The sequence below is a fragment of the Trichosurus vulpecula genome, chromosome 6 (genome assembly GCF_011100635.1).
Source record: "Trichosurus vulpecula isolate mTriVul1 chromosome 6, mTriVul1.pri, whole genome shotgun sequence".
Taxonomy (NCBI): domain Eukaryota; kingdom Metazoa; phylum Chordata; class Mammalia; order Diprotodontia; family Phalangeridae; genus Trichosurus; species Trichosurus vulpecula.
Window position 1 is genome coordinate 195,005,434 of NC_050578.1, and position 18,251 is coordinate 195,023,684.

Here is an 18,251-nt window from a genome sequence, read left to right on the forward strand (position 1 = left end):
CACTGATTATTATGTGACTTCGAGAATCAATCAAGAAGCATTTACTAAAACACTCACTATACACAAAACACAATGCTAAGTGCTGGCGATAAAATGACAAAAGTTAAATAGTCCCTGTCCTCAAGAAGTTTACAATCAAGCTGGAGAACACAAGACAAACATATATAAGTACGTACAAAATAGAAACAAGATTATCTGGAGGTAAGGGATGAGCATCTGGAGGAATCAGGAAAGGCTTCATGCACCATGTGGTACTTCAGCTGAGCTCAAGAACTGAGCTAAGAGATGGAAGTGGGGGGGGGGGGAGTGAAAATCAGGCACGGGGAAGAGCCACTGTAAGGGCTCAGAGACAGGAGATGAAGACCAACAAAGCAGGCCAGTCTGGCTGGACTGTACTTTGCATGAAAAGGAATATTATATGTAATGAAGCTCAAAAAATGAGTCGTGAAAGCCATTTCATACCAAATAAAGAATTTTATTTTTTGATTCTAGAGTTAATAGGGAGTCTCTGCAGTTTAATGATTAGGGGAATGAAGTAGTGAGACCTATACTTTAAGTAAATTACTTTTGATAGCTGTTTGGAAGATGGATTGAAGTGGGGAGAGATTTGAGGCAAGGAGACTAGAAGCAAGCAAATCATGTTACATAAATGTCTTGGAAGAATCAACATTTTCGATAACAAGGGACAATGGAAAGATAAAGGGGCTTTAAGTAGGATGAAGCATATTGCCAATTATGAGTTGCACAAGAGCAGCTTCATATGTCATCAAGGATATGTATGATTCTTGATGTGGAAGGGGGGGTGGCCATGAAATAAGAATGAGAGATAAAAAGTTTGATACTGATACAATGTAATTCCTGAGATGTTAAAAAAATGAGACAAAGCCTTCCAGTTTATTGACAGATTTTCTAGAAGGATTTATGGAAAAACACAGACAAGAATTAAAGAGAAAGGATGTGATCTCCTTTGGCAGTGGAAGTAACCCATACCCAGAAGCACTGGTTCAATAACATAAAATAAAATAAAACAAAAATACTTTTTAGATACTGACCAAAACTGATTAAAGGTAGTACTATGTCTTTAACTGATATGTATTAATCTATATTGATCTAGGACTCTGTTTTCATGAAAAAGACCTGTCCTTCTGATCTATCGAACAACTCATTTAAAAAGTTTCTTCAGGTTATTATGCAAAAATGCCACAATTCAATTTTATTAACTATTAGAGCATCCAACTCAAAGTGGAAACATCATTTTAAAATATTTGGCATAGTTCTTTTTAAAAATATGCCAATTACTTGTGTAACTAACCTTCCGAGGAGGTTGTAGGTATGCAGCAATCTGTCTGAAACCTACAACGTCCAGGGGTTATTGAAAGATCAATGAATGGGAGGTAAAAATGGAACTTCTGGCAAAATACACCACAAAATACTTTATTCCCTGCCACTACAGGTTGGGGAAATTTCCAAAGAATGTTCTAAGGTCTGGATTTAATCTGAGTTCCAGAACATTAGTCATGTCTAGGTTACAGTGGATGGAAAAAAATTCTTCCTTGGCTAAATATTTTAAAATACAGTTGTATTTTTAGCAATTATCTTTATATTGGTCCTTTCCATGCCCCCAAATAATCACAAAATTTGCATATTCTGGAAGGATGTTGTTAGGATATATCTTGTAACAATTTATTTCAACCCAACATTAACATATGTTGATTAAACACCTACTTTGTGCTGAGTACATTGCTACGCTGGGGGAAGATACAAAGCTTGGATGAGAATTAACTCCTTTTTTGGAGTTTACAGCCTAATGGAGGCTGAGAGTGGATATAAAACATATACACAAATAGCTATAGCACTCATAACTACATAAGCATAAGGGAAGCAGTAGTGATAAGATAAATAAAGCACTGTTTTTAGAGTTATAAGACCTGAGATTGGACTCTGAATCTGTCACTTCTGAGGCAAGTAATTTTACCTCTTTGAGTCAACATTATCTTGTAAAATACATAAAATGAGGTGGGCTAGACCTCCATAAGTACACATGCCAGGCACTATGTTAGGAACTGAGCCCATAAAAAGGGAGAGGCCTTAACCTCAAGAACTTACTTTTCAGCTCTATATTCTATGCAAGGTATTATGTAAAGTTCAAAACTCCAAATTGCTATTCTCCCTCCATTTATACTCCCAAACCATTGATTTTGTAGTTCTTATTGGCTCCCTTACATTCTACTTGTATATCTGTACACATGCTTTTTTATTTTCCCTCCTAAACTATAAACTCTGTGATGGCAGGGACCATCATCATCTTACCACCTGTAGCAGATACTCAATATTTTCTAAATGAACAAATTTCAGACATCTAGGAGGCCTGAATATAGTCTATTAGTCCAATAGAACTGCAAATTTAGAGACAGATGGAACCCTATGTCCCATCTAATCTGACTCGTTCATTTTAAAGGTGGTGAACCTGAAGTTCAGGGAGTTTTTTCAAGGACTTGTCCAAGGTTGCATAGATAGTAAGCATAAGGTAAAATTTGAATTCAGGTTCTCCGCTTCTATGGTAAATCTTTTTAGTCTTAATTCTTACTATTTAAATATGGACAGTAAATCCCCCAAACTGAAGAGAGCTTCCTAAAAAGATATACTTGAAAAAAGTTTCTTGGGTTAATGATTTTCTTAGTTTCATAAATATAAGCTCAACTTAAATTATGCTTATTTATTTGAAAATTTATTAAAATGAAATGCTCAAGATTTATAAAGGTAAATCAATAGTAATTTTCTACTTACCTGCTCTCAATGGCCTGGGGACACCTCCAACAAAAATTGTTTTTCGAGGATCAAGGGGTTGTGACCCATCCATTACAAAGTCGCTATCACTTAGATTCCAGGGACGGATCTGAACCTATTTTAAAAAAAAAGTGCAAACTAATTTAAACCTTTCTACTTACTAACAAAGCACATTTAGACTGTTGCTAGTGAATCTTAGTCCTAGTCATTAGCCAGTATCCACAAGTCTAGTTGTTGGTCTTGAACAAGGATCAAGGACCATCAAGTTTAGTAAATGATCCAATTGTCTCAGAATCTGTGAGAATGGCAGACAGTTAATCTGAAGTAATTTTGCAGATCTGGTAGTTAGCAGCCTAAAAGCTGCATAATATTTACTTACTGGTTTGTCTTTGATAGTAGGGCTGGAAACACATAGATACAGCTTTCCATCTTCTTCAATACAAGCATCAATCAGTGCTTGAACAGAGCTCTCCTCTTGGAAGAGGAGGAATGCGTAGCCTGAAAAAAACCGTAATTTTTTTAAATAAGAGGAAACACAACAATCCCATTTTCCTTCTGAATATTAATACTGTTTACTGAAAATAAGGGGAATTAAAATATACACGACAGAAAACAAAATCAGCCTCATCAACAATAATGCACCATATCAGGGATGTCATAGGTAGAATAAGGTCTTTGTAAGAGGTAGATGTGGGGTATTGGAGGATGTTAGTTCATTTCAGCTCCTTGTGGAAGTTTCAGGGACAAGTAAGAATATTCCCAGAAAGTATGGGTTGTACTGTATATAGGATTAATAAATAAAGATCTTCTTTGTACGTCCATACTACTCTGAGGAAGTGTTTCTGGCCTCGAGAGTTCCCCTGAAGATTCTTCGCTCAATCTCTGAATCAAATATCAGCTCAAACTAGTAAAAGAATTTCACAGACTTAAGTCTATATTTGTAATCATTCTTGGATTAATGTGGCAGCTCTGTGGAGGATGAATTCTCCCTTCTCTCCAATCTATCCTCTAACAACTGCCAAAATCACCTTCTTAAAGCATAAATCATGGCATTCTACAGCTCAGAAAACCTTATTGTGCTTCTGCCAACTTGACCCTTCTTAGTTTGGCCCAATCTACCTTTCCAGATTTACTGAACATTACTTTCCTTCACACCCTCTATTCCAGTCAAAGCTACCTACTTTGTGCTTCCTGAATATGGTGTTCCATCTTCCTCTTCTGCTTTTGAACATACTGTATCTCTACCCTCTAACATGTCCTGTTACAATCTCTAGCTTTGAAGAGATAAATTGCACATATATATATAACAGGATTTGAGAGTAGGAAACCACTTTGAACAAAGCTCAACTCATGTGCCATTTACTACCGCAAGTTTTTCCTGATGTCCTTGGTTAACACTCCTCAAATTAAGATGTATATTCTTATCTGCTTATATACTGTATTCTCCCCCTCCTACCACATTCACAAAGTAGAAAGTCAGATACTTGATGTGAAGGGCTTTTTATTTTTTTGGTCTTTGTATTCCCAGGACATAGCACAGGTATTTAATTCTTTCATGTAGATAGCGTGGTCTTTGCATAGCTCCCCTAATCAAATCTCTATATCAGAAGCAAGGGTACCTTTTCCTGATGCCTCCTGCATAGCTGAGGTCATACCTAGTGTGTGGTCATAAATCAGGAATGCAGGGAACACAACGATTTACTCTAAATGCAAGGCAGGCACTTCAACTTATACTAGAATTTCATAACCAAATGGTATTTTTGGCAGCTGAAAAGTACAGGTGATCTTAAATATGAAATTTCCATATATAGAGTATTGTAATCTTTACTCAATATAAAAAGAACTATCATGCTAATCCATGAAAGTTTATTTTATTCTACAATAAGAAATGATTTACTTAGAAGTGAAAAAACAAAAATGACCCCCCAACATTTTGCTGCCAAAACTGGGTATTACATCACAACTACAACAAAAAGCCAACAAAGCATGAAAGAGTATAAATTAGCTACTCTCAGTTTTAGAGATTAAAGTACTCAATTCCGTGAAGGATTCAAAGCACACTCCACAAACTGTTAACATGAAGCTTAAGTTCATCATTAGAGCTTTACACACATCCTCAGCCCAAATTTCACCTCTGATCATTCCAGCTTGAAACGATCTATTCCTCCCCCAAAATCCTATTTATTATACATCATTTAATTGGCAATTAATCACATACAACTTTTTACTTCTGTATTGACATTTTTATGCCTTATTTGTCTTGACTACAAACCCCTTCAAGTTCTAGGAAGTTTTATTTTTGTATCTGTACACCGTGTCTAATGTAGAAAGTTGTGTTCAATAACTAACAGTATGACAAAAGTCTGCCAAACTCTGAATGAACAAATTAATTTAAAATAGAAGTTATCAACATTATTCTGTATGAAATTTAGAACCTATCAGAATTTATAACAGAAGAACAGGAATTGTGATAAAACTCCTCCTAACATGGAGTGTACTCAGGTAGAGAAAACAGTACAAGAAGATGAAAATAGCTTAGAAAAGGATTATGTGTGTATATTTATATATCTATTTATTGAGCAAGACACTGTAGAGACCACATAAGATCATTGAAAAGTGTATCTAGCACTTAAAGCTCTTTTTATTCTTATGTTATATTACTCTCCTTAGTACGATTATACTCTAATCAAACTAGACTACTAGTTCTTCCTTGATCTCATTCTACGTTTCTTGGCTCACTTTATTCAGAGAGGCTATTCCCAATACCTGAAATATACTTCTTTCTTATCTCTATCTACTGAAACCCTTTTTATCCCTTAAGACTCAATTTAAATGCCACTTTCTCCAGGAAGTCTTCTCTGTTCATTTCCCTCTCATCCTCTAAAATTTTTTTCTTCTTCCTTCTGAAATTTTTGCAGTTCACTTTGTCTAGATTGCTCCTTGATCCAATCACAGATCTACCTTGTATCATATTCCTTCTAATAGAACATAAAATCTTGAGGGCAGAAATTATGTTATCCACCTCTGTCTCCCTTCTTTGTCTAGCATAGTGTCCTGAACATAATAAGCACTTAATAAGTAGTTTTTGAAATGAATGTTTAAAATATACAGACTAGGGAAAAGAAGCTACATCCCATCAAACTTAGCAAATTCTCTGTAACACTGTAATGTCAGAATGGCCCCTACAAAACGATGGGAGGCTGATAACGTTCAAAAGTAGGATAACATTTCATAAAAATTTACTAAGCTCCAGAGCAATAGGTGGACGCTTTCTAAAGAGGTTACAGGAGGACACAAGCAAGCATCACGTAGGATAAGAGAATACTGAAGAGTGGTAAGCTGCACCATTAGAGGGACCACTGATAGCAGTAAGGTCAGAGATCTGTCGAAATTTATAAGTGGTAACTAACTTACTAGACTGAAGCTTTCAAAAATGACTTAACTCCTTCCTAGACATAGAAAGAATATGGCTGAATACAAAATCAATAATACGCAAATATAAAAGAGTGGCTGGTTAAAAAAAATCCACCATTTTCCTCCTACTTATATGAATTTATCTGACAGGATTACTTTTCCCTTGAAATAGTTTTACATGGATTGAAACAGATTTGGTGCTTTTAAAGGGGGGAAGGCACATGGAAGTGACAAACATGCAAAGTCAATGAACTGGAACTACGAATCTACTAATATTTACTGTTAAATCTCTCTTCTAAAAGGATCACACATTTTCCTTTTCTCCTACACTCTAGTACTTTCCCCTCAAACTACTTTTCATTTGTGGGATGGGGAAGGCAGCGATACCCCTGCTGGCTCAGGGTTCTTGTAAACAAGACTGTTTTGTTGTTGCTGTGGAAATTAATATTTAATGACTGATTAGAAAACTACTGTTAACAATGAATTTTACTCACTCCCCCTCCCCCATTTCACAAATAAACTACTATGCTTTTAAAAACACATAAGTACAAATGTCCTCTAGTCTTACAAATCTTATAAAGAATATAAAGCAAAACAGCATTTAATTCTTGAGGACATACCAAGACATGTACCATGTCTACAGTCACAGAATATAACTGAATAAAGAACCATACAATTCCATACCTAGAAGGAGCAAGTAACTTAGGGTAATCTCCTGATTTAATCACTAAGGCTCAAAGTTGTTAGTACCTTTTTCTGGGTCAGCATAGAAATTAGTTAACACAGCTGGGACCTGAATTCACTACACTATGTTCCTTCCACAATCCTCCTGATAGGAATTCATGCTTAGAATAACTGTTTCAGAGTATGTAGCAAGAAAAACAAGAAGCATTTGTGTTGCACCAAACATGTTCCAATGTACACAGCGACAAAGTTGATCCTGAATTTCAGCTAGACTCATTAGAATAGTTCTTGGAATCATTTGGCCATCATGAGCCATTTTAACGATCCATTTCTTCTAATTAAGAGAAATGCTAAGGGGAAAGATAATTGTTAGGTGTCCTAAAAGAATGGTGCACATATGTATACACACATGCATAGACAACGAACACAAATCAGCCGAAAGGAAATTATAAGCCCCAAGTGACTGACATTTATCAGAAAAGGTAAAATAAGAATGAAATCTCTCAGCTCATATATACTATGTTATATATTTTTACCTTTTGGTGGGAAATAGGACTTGCTTTCTGCTTTGTGAGGCCAATCTACTACCAGAGGCCCAAATCGTCTGAAACTAGCAGTAATTTCATCTAAAAAAAAAAAAGCATAATGTTAGGAGTTAGAAGTCAGCTTTTCCAATTCTCCTTCAAAAAGAAACTCTGAGGGCAGCTAGGTGGTGCAGTGAATAGAGCATTGAGCCTGGAGTCAGGAGGACCTGAGTTCAAATTCAGCCTCAGACACTTGACACATGTAGCTGTGTGATCTTAGGCAAGTCACTTAACCCCAATTGCCCTGCCAACCGGCCCCCCCCAAAAGATACTCTGTAGTTTTTAGAAGTTAACACAGTTGTGAGATTTAATATTTCATACTTCTTACCATCTCAGTGGAGGGAAAGAAAATTTGGAACTGAAAGTAAAAATAAAATTAAAAAAAAATTTAATACTAAACCCCCCCCCAAGGTAAGATAAGAAAATATATTGTAAGAACTTGAATCAAGAGATAAAAACAAGCTTATAAAGATAACAAGTATTTTAAGACTATCTGATTGTTAGATTCCCTCTACGAAAAAATCATTGTGAAAAAAACATTATAACCAAGATAATCATATTAAAACCAGAATAATCAAAGCATAAATTTAAACTGACCTATTGAATTTTTAAATATTCTGTGGCATTAATATTAAGATGATGAGGTCTTTACAGGGATCACCGTATAAATCACAAAACATAATAAGCTAGAGTAATATCTAGGTTGCTAAGTTATATCTAGAGTATATATCCAAAGAACCACCTGATCTCCGGTATTATTTTTATTTCATATGCAAAACTATGCTATAAGTTCTACTTTAAATGCTTCCTTAGAGATCAAAAAGGGAAAAAAATTTGAAAAATTATAGTACATAAGTACATAAGAAAGTCCCTTCAGAGTACTTTCTATCAGAGTAGTTCTCCTTTAACAGTTAAAAGTTAAGACTATTCAAGATGGCTACTTACCTGCCCCTAAAAAAAAAAAAAAAAACAACAAACCTATACTGTCTCCAATTCCAGTGTTCCTCTCTAAAAATATCAACTCACCTTCATCAATATCAGGAGGAAGACCACCAACAAAAACTTTCCGAGAAAAACGCTCTATTCTCTCTCCATTCTGATGAGCTGAGTAGCACGTGGGTGAATTTAAGACACCAACTTGATCACTGTGGCCATCATCCAGCAAGCCATCATCTATTGGGAAAAGGGAAGAGCGGCCTAAAACATATAAACAAATGATAAAATTGTAATTCACTTTAGGAAATGGGGTTAAAAAAAACCCCCAAACATACATATTAAAATGTTAATAAACAACACACTCAATAGTCTGTAAATAGATTAAGTGAAGAAAAATTAGCTCCCCAAAGGAAATCCAAAAATTATTGATTATATATTTTTATGAAGGAAAGCCTGTATAGTTTTTAAAGATCGGATGAAACAAATTACTCTTGTTCCATTAACAGAAAAGAGAATAATACAAGTCAAATATTCGAGCTCTCTTACTCTTTGGAGAAATTAACAAGAATCTGGCTGTGTGGGGAAGGTAAAAGTCGGCTTGGATAGGGCCTGTAAGAGAATGAAGCTAGAGTATCTTCATGGCAAGGACAAAGTTAATGGCCTAAACTATTTGAATGGACAAGGAAGATAATGTGGTTTTAGGGAACAGGTAGATGGCAGAAGCTACAGCTGCAAAAGTGAGATGAAACCCTAAAAAGTTTGCTTTATAAGTGAAGCTAACACAAAGCAAAACATATCTGAGTATTTACTGAGGGTTGGCTGGTAATATGAAAATGACTAAGAAGCAGCCCCTGACACAAGGGATATTAAAGTCTAAATCGGGTTGGGAGAGGGAGAAGACAGGAAAATAATAGTCATATAAAGCAACAGTAACTATGTTAAGTGCCCACAAAATGCTATCAAAAAGAATTATAGAATTTGGCATCTGAATTGGGCCTTGAATAGTGAATAGATTTTCAAAAGATAGATAAGTCAAGAAGGTAGTCAAAGTGGGGAAAAGCACAAGCAAAGCAAAGAGAAAAGCCCAGAGATTTGGACATAGTAAATTCTATTTGGTACTTAATGAGATGGCTGGAATGTAGAAAAGAAGATTGGTTTTAGAAGGCCTTGAATGCTGATCATGGAGAGTCAATCGATAGATATTTTTGATCAGGCAAGTGATGTAATCAAAATTCAGAGAAACAAGAAAAAGAACCACAGTAGATATGGCAAATTAGTAAGCAATGTCTTCTATGACATTTTACTGTTTTAGTTACAAAAGTCAAGGGAAGCCAGTTTCATGAGGTCAAACTGAATAATGACTGGGAAACAATATTAGGTTTAATAATGAGAAATCATTGTATGTAGTAAATTTTTGTTTAGTATATTTTTATCCCCAGCACCTAGCACAGTACCTGTGACATAGCAGGTGCGTAATACTTACTGATTGACAACTTTAAGAAAGCAAAAGCCAAGCCATAAGGAAATAGGATGACTAGGTAATAAAAGTGGTGGAACGGTAAACACAGACTTCCTTTTGAGAAGATTTAAATAGTGAGTAGAAGGGCTTCACTGAACTGCAAGGGGCTGCTTACAGGTGGGCTTCTGCCTCATTCACCTCCCCACTCTTTAGCACAGTGCCTGTAACATGGTCCTGCATGAATAGGAAGTTCAAACTTAAATTGTTGTTGTTCAGCTATTTTTTCACTTGTGTCCGACTCCTCATGACCCCACTGGGGCTTTCTTGGCAAAGACACTGGAAGGCTTTGCCGTTTCCTTCTCCAGCTCATTTTATAGATGAGGAAACTGAGGCAAATGGGGTTAAGTGACTTGCCCGGGTCACCCAGCTGAAAATGTCCTAAGGCTGGATTTGAACTCATGAAGATGAGTCTTCCTGACTCCAAGGCCTGGATTTTATCCACTGCACACCTGGCTGCCCTAGTTAAATTAACTATGAGGAATAAGATGGTAGCTTGGGTATGGGATAGGCAAGTCAAGGTAAGGGTTTTTGTTTTTTTGTGGGAGGAAGAGAAACACAGGGAAATCTGACTATGTAACTACCTATCTACAGTATGAGTCAAGTGCCAGCTTATATGTTTAAAATATAGTGCCCTTCTGAAATCCAGACTTAGACTTGGAACGTACAGTCCAAAGAACAGGAACATTTGCCCCCTCCCAACCACCCCTAATTATTTAAAATAAGATCAAATCTAGGAAATTGCAATATGTTAAGAGGCAGTTAACGGCATTTAGATACATGCAAACAAAAAGGCAGTGATTTATTTAGAATCTAGATAAAAAAGAGAGTTAGGAATAAGATTTCAGCAAGCATTTATCAACCTTTATCCATGAGAGAATAAACTACACTTGACTGACATTAGATTGTAAGCTTCTTTGAAAGCAAAACATTTATCTTTGTATTCCCAGCCAGGTACAGTGCCTCAAACAGAAAAGGTACTTAAAATGCTCACATGAAATGGTAAACATCAATATTTAATCACTATTTAGTACAGTCAAATGAGGCAAATTCACCAGGCTTGGCTGCCCACTTGAGTGAAATTAACAAGAAGACCTACCCCATTCTAAAGGCAAAGATTATAACATCTTATCAATGGATATAGTCAATTCTGTGACAACACAGATCAAATTGTTTGTTTTTGTGCAACTTTTCTCAAGGAAAACATTTGAGAATGAAGAAAATGGTAACACTTCACAAGGCACAAGCAACTTTGATGCTCATGTCCATAAGCAAACCAGATTTTTCAAGGTGAACTGCCATATTTATTGTAAATCTTCCAATGCAGTAAATAGGAGCTATAAATGGAGGAAAAGAGGGTCGTCGCTATCCCTTCCTGTTCCGCTAAGGCCTCTGTCCAGAGTAGCAGCCTGAGACAGTGGGTGCAGCTACTTTTACTGTGGTATTATGTATTTCTTCATGAATAAACTGTGCTGCCATTTTTATTAGCTTAACTTTTTTTCCCATCACTGATGAGTGTTGTGTCCCTAATTTCAAGCTCTGTGGTTTTTATCTTCCAAGTTTGCATAGCGCTTTTTAGGAACTCATACGTCATGTTACAGCAGAAGTAACTGTATAACATAAATTTAGGAGTGATATCTAACATAGGATTAAAAAAGATCTTAACAGGATGTGGTTTCTGTGTCATTTGGTTACAATTAGCTGGGTTTTTTTTGTTGTTGTTAGAAGGCAAAGCTCCTTGCTTAGGAGAGGGGTGGTATTGAATGTAAAAATAAAAGGCATCAATATAAAAATAAATTTTTTAGCCACAATATAAAAGACCTCAATACCCTGTTCCATGTATAAACAACGGTGATTATGACGTTTTTCTCCTCCCAGAGGAATGGCAGACTATAGGTGTGAAATGAGGCATATGCTGTTAGACATGGCCTATGTGTTGGTTGGTTTTACTCATCTACAATTCTTTTGTTACAATGGAGGGTTTAATATGGGAGGACTGTCAGTCAAAATTTATATTACATGTGTACGTATGTGTATACATATACATGTATATATATATTTTAAGACATCGATAAGTTTTTTTTCCAAGTTCATGATAGATTACAAAATTAGTTCAAGATGAATAAATAAAATATAATAAATATACTGGGTTCCAAAATCTACTTCACAAAAAAAAGAAGGATGAGGCATTACAGTTCCGTGGTTTGGTAGTGTATTAAAGTTCAACATAAGCCAATTATGTTTGATTTTGGTAGCCAAGAAAGCAAATAAAATCTTACCCTTCATTAAAAAGAGACTTAGATTGGAAGAAATGGGGGATGGAGGGAGAGAGATTTAAGTCCTACTACATTCTGCCTCACACAGACTGCATCTGGAAGACACTGGCAAGCTAACAAACATTAAGTCACCAGAGGGATAAGCCACATGATGCCTGAAGAAAGGAGGAACACAGAGAAGAGAAACCTGGAGAGAGAAGATCTGATAAAGCATGAACTGGTCTTCAAAAGTATTTGAAAGGCTGTACATGGAAGGGTAGATTAGACTTGTCCTTTTTGCCCCAAAAAGACAGAACTAAGATCAAGTTACAAGGAATCAAATTTAGGGTTGGTGTAAGAAAAGACTTTCTAAGAATTAGAATAATCCAATGGGTTGTCTCAGGAGATAGTCCCTTCAGGAGGAAGTTCTCACTGGAGATCTTCAAAGATGAAATGACTACTTGTAGAGTTATGTTTTAGAGAGGATTCTTTTTCAGGTATGAGTTAGATTAGATGGGCTGTGAGGGCCCTTTCAACACTGATGAAATCTCTGTATTACTCCCTTTATCTAGATTCTGTGCTCAAAGATTCTTTTGCTTATTCACTTTATTTATGAAATACCTTCATACTAGAAATGTCTCAGACTCAAATTACTTTTGTCTCTAGAAAGGTATAGTTTCATTTTAAAGAGCTCCTTATTTAAAAACCAAAACAAAAAAACTGACCTTGTACCAAGATCTATGAAAATGAACACTAGTTTACAAAGAATAATTTATCCAATTCCATAATGAACTTGGCAATTAAGATGATAAACTTACTTTTCTGATTATGGGAACACAATAGCCATATAAAAATTTTCATTTTCAAATGAAGTTTCGACTCAAGTCTTGGTTTCAGTTAAGTGCTAAGAGTTTGCAAACTTTAAAGTATTTTACTGCTGATATTAACAGAACATATAGAACAACTTCAGTGTCTTTGAAATTATTACAAATTCTTTTCTGCAATAAGAAAATTCTGGATACATTTTAGAGCCAATTTCTAGGGTTTGAATGGAAGCACAATGTTGAATAAAGAAGTATTATTGTTAGAAGCAATACCAAAAGAAGGCTTAGTCCCAAATGACTAAAATTATTTTGTCTCTCTGATATAAATGCTATCAGAATTCTAACTTACTAGGTTTAATCCAGAAGATCAAGGGATGCCATGAGGAATAAAAATCTCACATCATATTATGCCTCCTACGGTGACAAGATGCAGAATTAACACAGTTAATCTTACTAGCTAGAAACAATTTTAATGCATCCTTTCTAGAAGTAATCTGAAACTCTATAGTTCTAAATCTTTAGTCAAAATAGTCTGATGAAAAAAACTCATTTTTCTCTTCCTTTAATCATGCTTCTGTGCTCCTACTCTCCTTTCTCAATTCACAATTCTGGGGGTGAAGAATCAATTTCTTCCTGTCCCACATTTTAATTACTTGCAAAATAAGACAATGAATGGTAGCAAAGGTAGTTAAATACGGCAATGAATAAAGATAGGCTCATCAAACGTTCAAATAATTTGTGGATAAACCAAGACAAGATGGGCTTTTCTTCATAATCAAAGGACAAAGATATCCATTATTTCCTTGTGGAAAATGTTACTAATGATATGCTATTATTTTAATACTACAAGCACTAACAATCGAGAAGAAAACATTTATTTTCAATACCAAGCTAAAATTTAAGTACTTAAAATTTCTTAATGAAAGATAAGAATATATAAGTGAGAAAAATCAATATATTTCTCATTAAATGCCACTACCACAAATGATCTTCACTATAGCTCATATTCCTTTATACAAGCCGAATTTCATCATTTGAATGAATGTAATCACAACAAAAGACTTAAGGAAAAAATCTTAAGTAACGAAAATGGATTTCCAAAGCAACTGACACACCGATTACTTCTATATTAGATGAAACAAATTTCCAGTACAACAAAAGAAGCTAAACAGCTCCTAAAGTTATGGTACAATTTAATTTAGTCATCAATGTGGTTGTTTTTTTAATGTATGTATTCAGCATGAACACAGACCTGAACTTTCATGACTTGAACTTATTTTGATTTCTCAATATACAGATAATCCCCAAACTTAAACCACTGATATACAAAACCAATATTGCTGCTCTTTCCCTCTCTTCCCCACCAAGGCTAGATGCATTCAAAATAAAGAGAACCACTGAAAATAGTGCCAAAAGGAGCGCTACTGATTTTGTCCAAATCACCAACTAGAAAATGGCAGAACTTAGGTTCTAAGACCCTAGACTTTGTGGTATCAGATCCCGCACTCTTTCTACTATATCCGATGCTTCTCCCCCTGGAATTTTCAGAAAATCTAAAAGTCTCAACAAAGAAGGAAGAAGGGAAAAAAGCAGGGAACATAGTAACAGCTTAGAAGAGTTGATCCTAGGGGCACACTCCTAATAATTTTACCTGTCCTTTCTTCCAGAATTTGTCCTGCATGCAGAAAAGGGTGGAAAACACACTCTCATTCTTCTAACCTATACCACTGGGCTTTCTCCTCCCCAAGATTTAAAACTCTTAATAAAGAACTCAAGCTATTTGAACTGGAATGTTAAATAGGCATTTGTGGGTTGATCATGGAATCAATTTATAACGTGTACAACATTGTTGCTGTGGAAAATTATGTTCCAATTTACAAATACCTATTCTTGTGGAACAGGAAGAGGAATGTGGCCTAGATGATGAGGCATAGGTAGATTCAAAATTGGTTAAATGACTAGACTCAGAGTCATACTGAATGGCTTATATTAACTCTGAAGGAGATCTGTAGTGGAATGCCACAGGTATCTGCTCTGTGAAATTTAACATTTTTCTCAATGCCTTTAATTAAGGTATACTTAGAGGGCATGCTTATCAAATTCATAGTTAACACAAAGCTGAGGTAGCTAATGTGTTGGATAAGATAAAAAAAATGTAAAGGCTAGAACATAAGCCTAGATCTAACAGATAAAAAAATAGGGATAATTTAAAATCTTTCAAATCATTTGTCCACCCTCCCTCATTTTCCTGGTCTAAGACATCTGCTCTGGAATCATTCTCAGGCATTCACATGTAAACCAGTTCAGTGTATGCTGTGCTCTACCCTCTGATCTCCTGCACGCACATCCCTCATCCTTTTGCAAACCCTAGCCCTAGACTATCTCCCCCTCACCACCACCATCTGCCTTCTCCAGTCTTATTCACACGCTACGAATGCCACAAGAAGTCACATAACCTTCTGAGTGAGTTTACTACACATTATATTATGTAGTCTCAACTGGGCCCTCACTAATCCAGTACAATCCCTTTACTCCTCCCTTATTGACTCTCATATTCCCCAGAGAAGTCTGTGTCAGACCCCTTCTTCTCAAGCCATGTAATGCCATCCATTTATTCACTTCTTTCTCTAGGCAAAGGAGGTCATCGATCACTATACTTAGAAAATTAAGACCATCTGTCATGAGTTTTCACTTTTCTCTAATTTATCCTCAACATCATACTCTATTTCTCCTCTTCTGCTTTTGTTTGAGGAATATGTGGTGGTTCTCTTTGGCATCCTCTACTTATGCCCTTAATGCCATCCCCCCTCCCATCTCCTCTTTGATCAATGCCTCATCTATAATTTCTATCACTTCACCCTGTTATCACCCTTTCTCAAGCTGTTTTTCTAGAAATCTCTTCCCTTCCACAGCCAAAGTCTACATGGGCTGCTTCTACTTCTTTGCTTTCTACTCCTCAACCCCTTGTATTCTGGCTTCTAGACCCATCAATTTACTGAAGCTGCTCTCTACCACATTACCAATGTTTAACTATTAAATCCAATGGCTTTTTCTCATTCTTCTTGAGGACTGATACCTAATGTTCTGCTGGGTATTCCCTACTCTCTGGCATTTGTTGACAATTCTCACTTCTGGCTCTTTTACTACCTGTATGATTGCTTCTTCTGAGTGGTCCTTTTCTGGGTCATAACCTATATAGTACTATGCTTACAAAGATTCTGACTATAATATCCTACCCAGAGAAAAAGGTAAACATTTGTGCGTTTTTCTCCCAGACACTAAAATTAACCTGTCTTTTTAACCTAAGAGGCCTTGTTCTCAAATTAGCTGGTACAAATTAAGAAGTGATTTAATAAATCAAGTTTCTCCTCTTATCACTCTTTTTCCCCCATTAAGAACTGATAAAGTTTAAATTAGATTAAATGTTCTACCCCTTGCAGAGGAGTACTTAACATTTTATTATGGAATTCTAAAAGATACATAGTGACATGCTCGCTTGGCAGCTATTCAGATGCAAGAGAACCTCTACATGTTCACTCAGCTCTGATTATACAGATGGCTGCCTATTCCACCTACATGTATGCTTGTCTTTAGAGGAAATATCCCAGACAATATTTACCAGACTGGTTAATGTTAGTGAAAAGTTGCTTTCCAAAATGATTTGCTAGGTAGAGTTAAATAATGAATTTAAAAGACAATATTAGAAAAGTTGAACTCTCTTTCCTGAAAGAAATAGAAACTAGGGGGCAGTGAGCAGAGCACCGGGCCCTGGAGTCAGGAGGACTTGAGTTCAAATCTGGCCTCAGACACTTGACACACTTACTAGCTGTGTGACTTTGGACAAATCACTTAACCCCAACTGCCTGACAAAAACAAACAAAAAAATAGAAACTAAAAAAAAAAACCAACTAATTTCAAGATTTAACAGCAGATGTTAAAAAGGAAAATTAGTTAATAAAACCTTTTGTTTATATTGGTTTTTAACTTGAGGAAGAAAAAAATCTTAATGTATGAAAGCAAACAGCTTCTAACTCTGAAGCCAAACCAAAAACTGATTCTAAGTTAATAAAAATTTATAAACATATCTAAATCTTTAGAAGGGCCTTAACTCGGCTTCAATGCCTATACAGCTTCCATGACTTGGTCCTTGTACACAATGAAACAAGTTTCTGCACACTGTTGTTTTTTTTTCTATCCTAGATGTCTATCTCTCCTTTGTTAAGTACCTTAAAAATAACAGGTTCTTAACAAGTACTTGTTGGATTTCTCTAGGACTAGAGAAAAAAATTGACAAAGGTTTTTGGTGCAAAACATAACAAATCACTCAACAATTACATTATGGTGTGTTAAGATAACCTATATTGTACTTATTTTGTCATTCTTGCACTAATCTTAAATAACCTGAAATTTAGAAGTAACTATTTCTCATTCAAAATTCACTTAAACTATGTTGGAACTGTTTTTGTTTTCATTCATTCTTAGATGAAAGTTCTGGTTCCACACATTTTAGTGGTAAAAATCAGTTTATGTGCTTCCCAAATTAACTGAAATATCTGAAGTATCACTTAGGCATTAGAAAGGTATAAAAAGATTCTACAAACATTTATTGAACACCAACTTATGCAGAAACTCATTTAAGCACTGGAGAGAGATAAAAAGTTTAGCTAAGTATAGGCTTTTTGTCCCTACCCTTACAGAAGGTAGAATCCAGTAGGAAGACAACCACAGATAACCGTACAACAATATAACAAAAGTGCATCAGAGAGTTGCTAAACAAAACACTGTATGAGACTCAAGGACTCATTACCAATCAAGAGGATCTGGAAAAGCTTTATATATTGGGGCATCTGAACTGAGCTTTAAAGATGGGTAAGAATTCAAGACACTGGGGGTGGGGTGGGACGAGAACATTAGAGAGACAGGGAGTATTGTAAGCTAAGGTTCTGAAGTGGGATTGTAAGAGGAGTGTTAAGGTTGGAGAGAAATCTGGCTAGCATATAGAGGGAAATGGAGTGTATAATAAGAGGAGGCTAGAAGACAGAGGGATACCAGGACAAGGAGTCTTACTTGTTAGGCAACAGGGAGCTAATGAAGATAAACAAAACAAAACAACAACAAATAAGCTTAACTTAACCTTAATAAGGTTAAGAAGGGACTATCTATTTTAATCTTCTTTTATAACCAGTTTGATTATAATAGAACTTTTGGGAGCAGGCTGAAGAAGCTAATAAAATTGGCAGACTTTTCAAAT

The 18,251-nt window shown here is 35.7% G+C and overlaps 1 protein-coding gene across 10 annotated transcripts in view; it reads right to left on the reverse strand.

Annotated features, from left to right (window-relative positions):
• CPEB2 (cytoplasmic polyadenylation element binding protein 2) overlaps window positions 1–18,251 on the reverse strand; it is an 81,583-nt gene that overhangs the window by 16,598 nt on the left and 46,734 nt on the right. For all 10 annotated transcript variants that reach the window (XM_036762670.1, XM_036762669.1, XM_036762667.1 and 7 more), the window contains 4 exons: window positions 8,496–8,666; window positions 7,422–7,511; window positions 3,167–3,285; window positions 2,788–2,902 (listed from right to left, as the gene is read on the reverse strand). In XM_036762670.1, coding sequence (XP_036618565.1) covers window positions 2,788–2,902; window positions 3,167–3,285; window positions 7,422–7,511; window positions 8,496–8,666 — 495 coding nt within the window. The remainder of the gene's footprint in view (window positions 1–2,787; window positions 2,903–3,166; window positions 3,286–7,421; window positions 7,512–8,495; window positions 8,667–18,251) is intronic.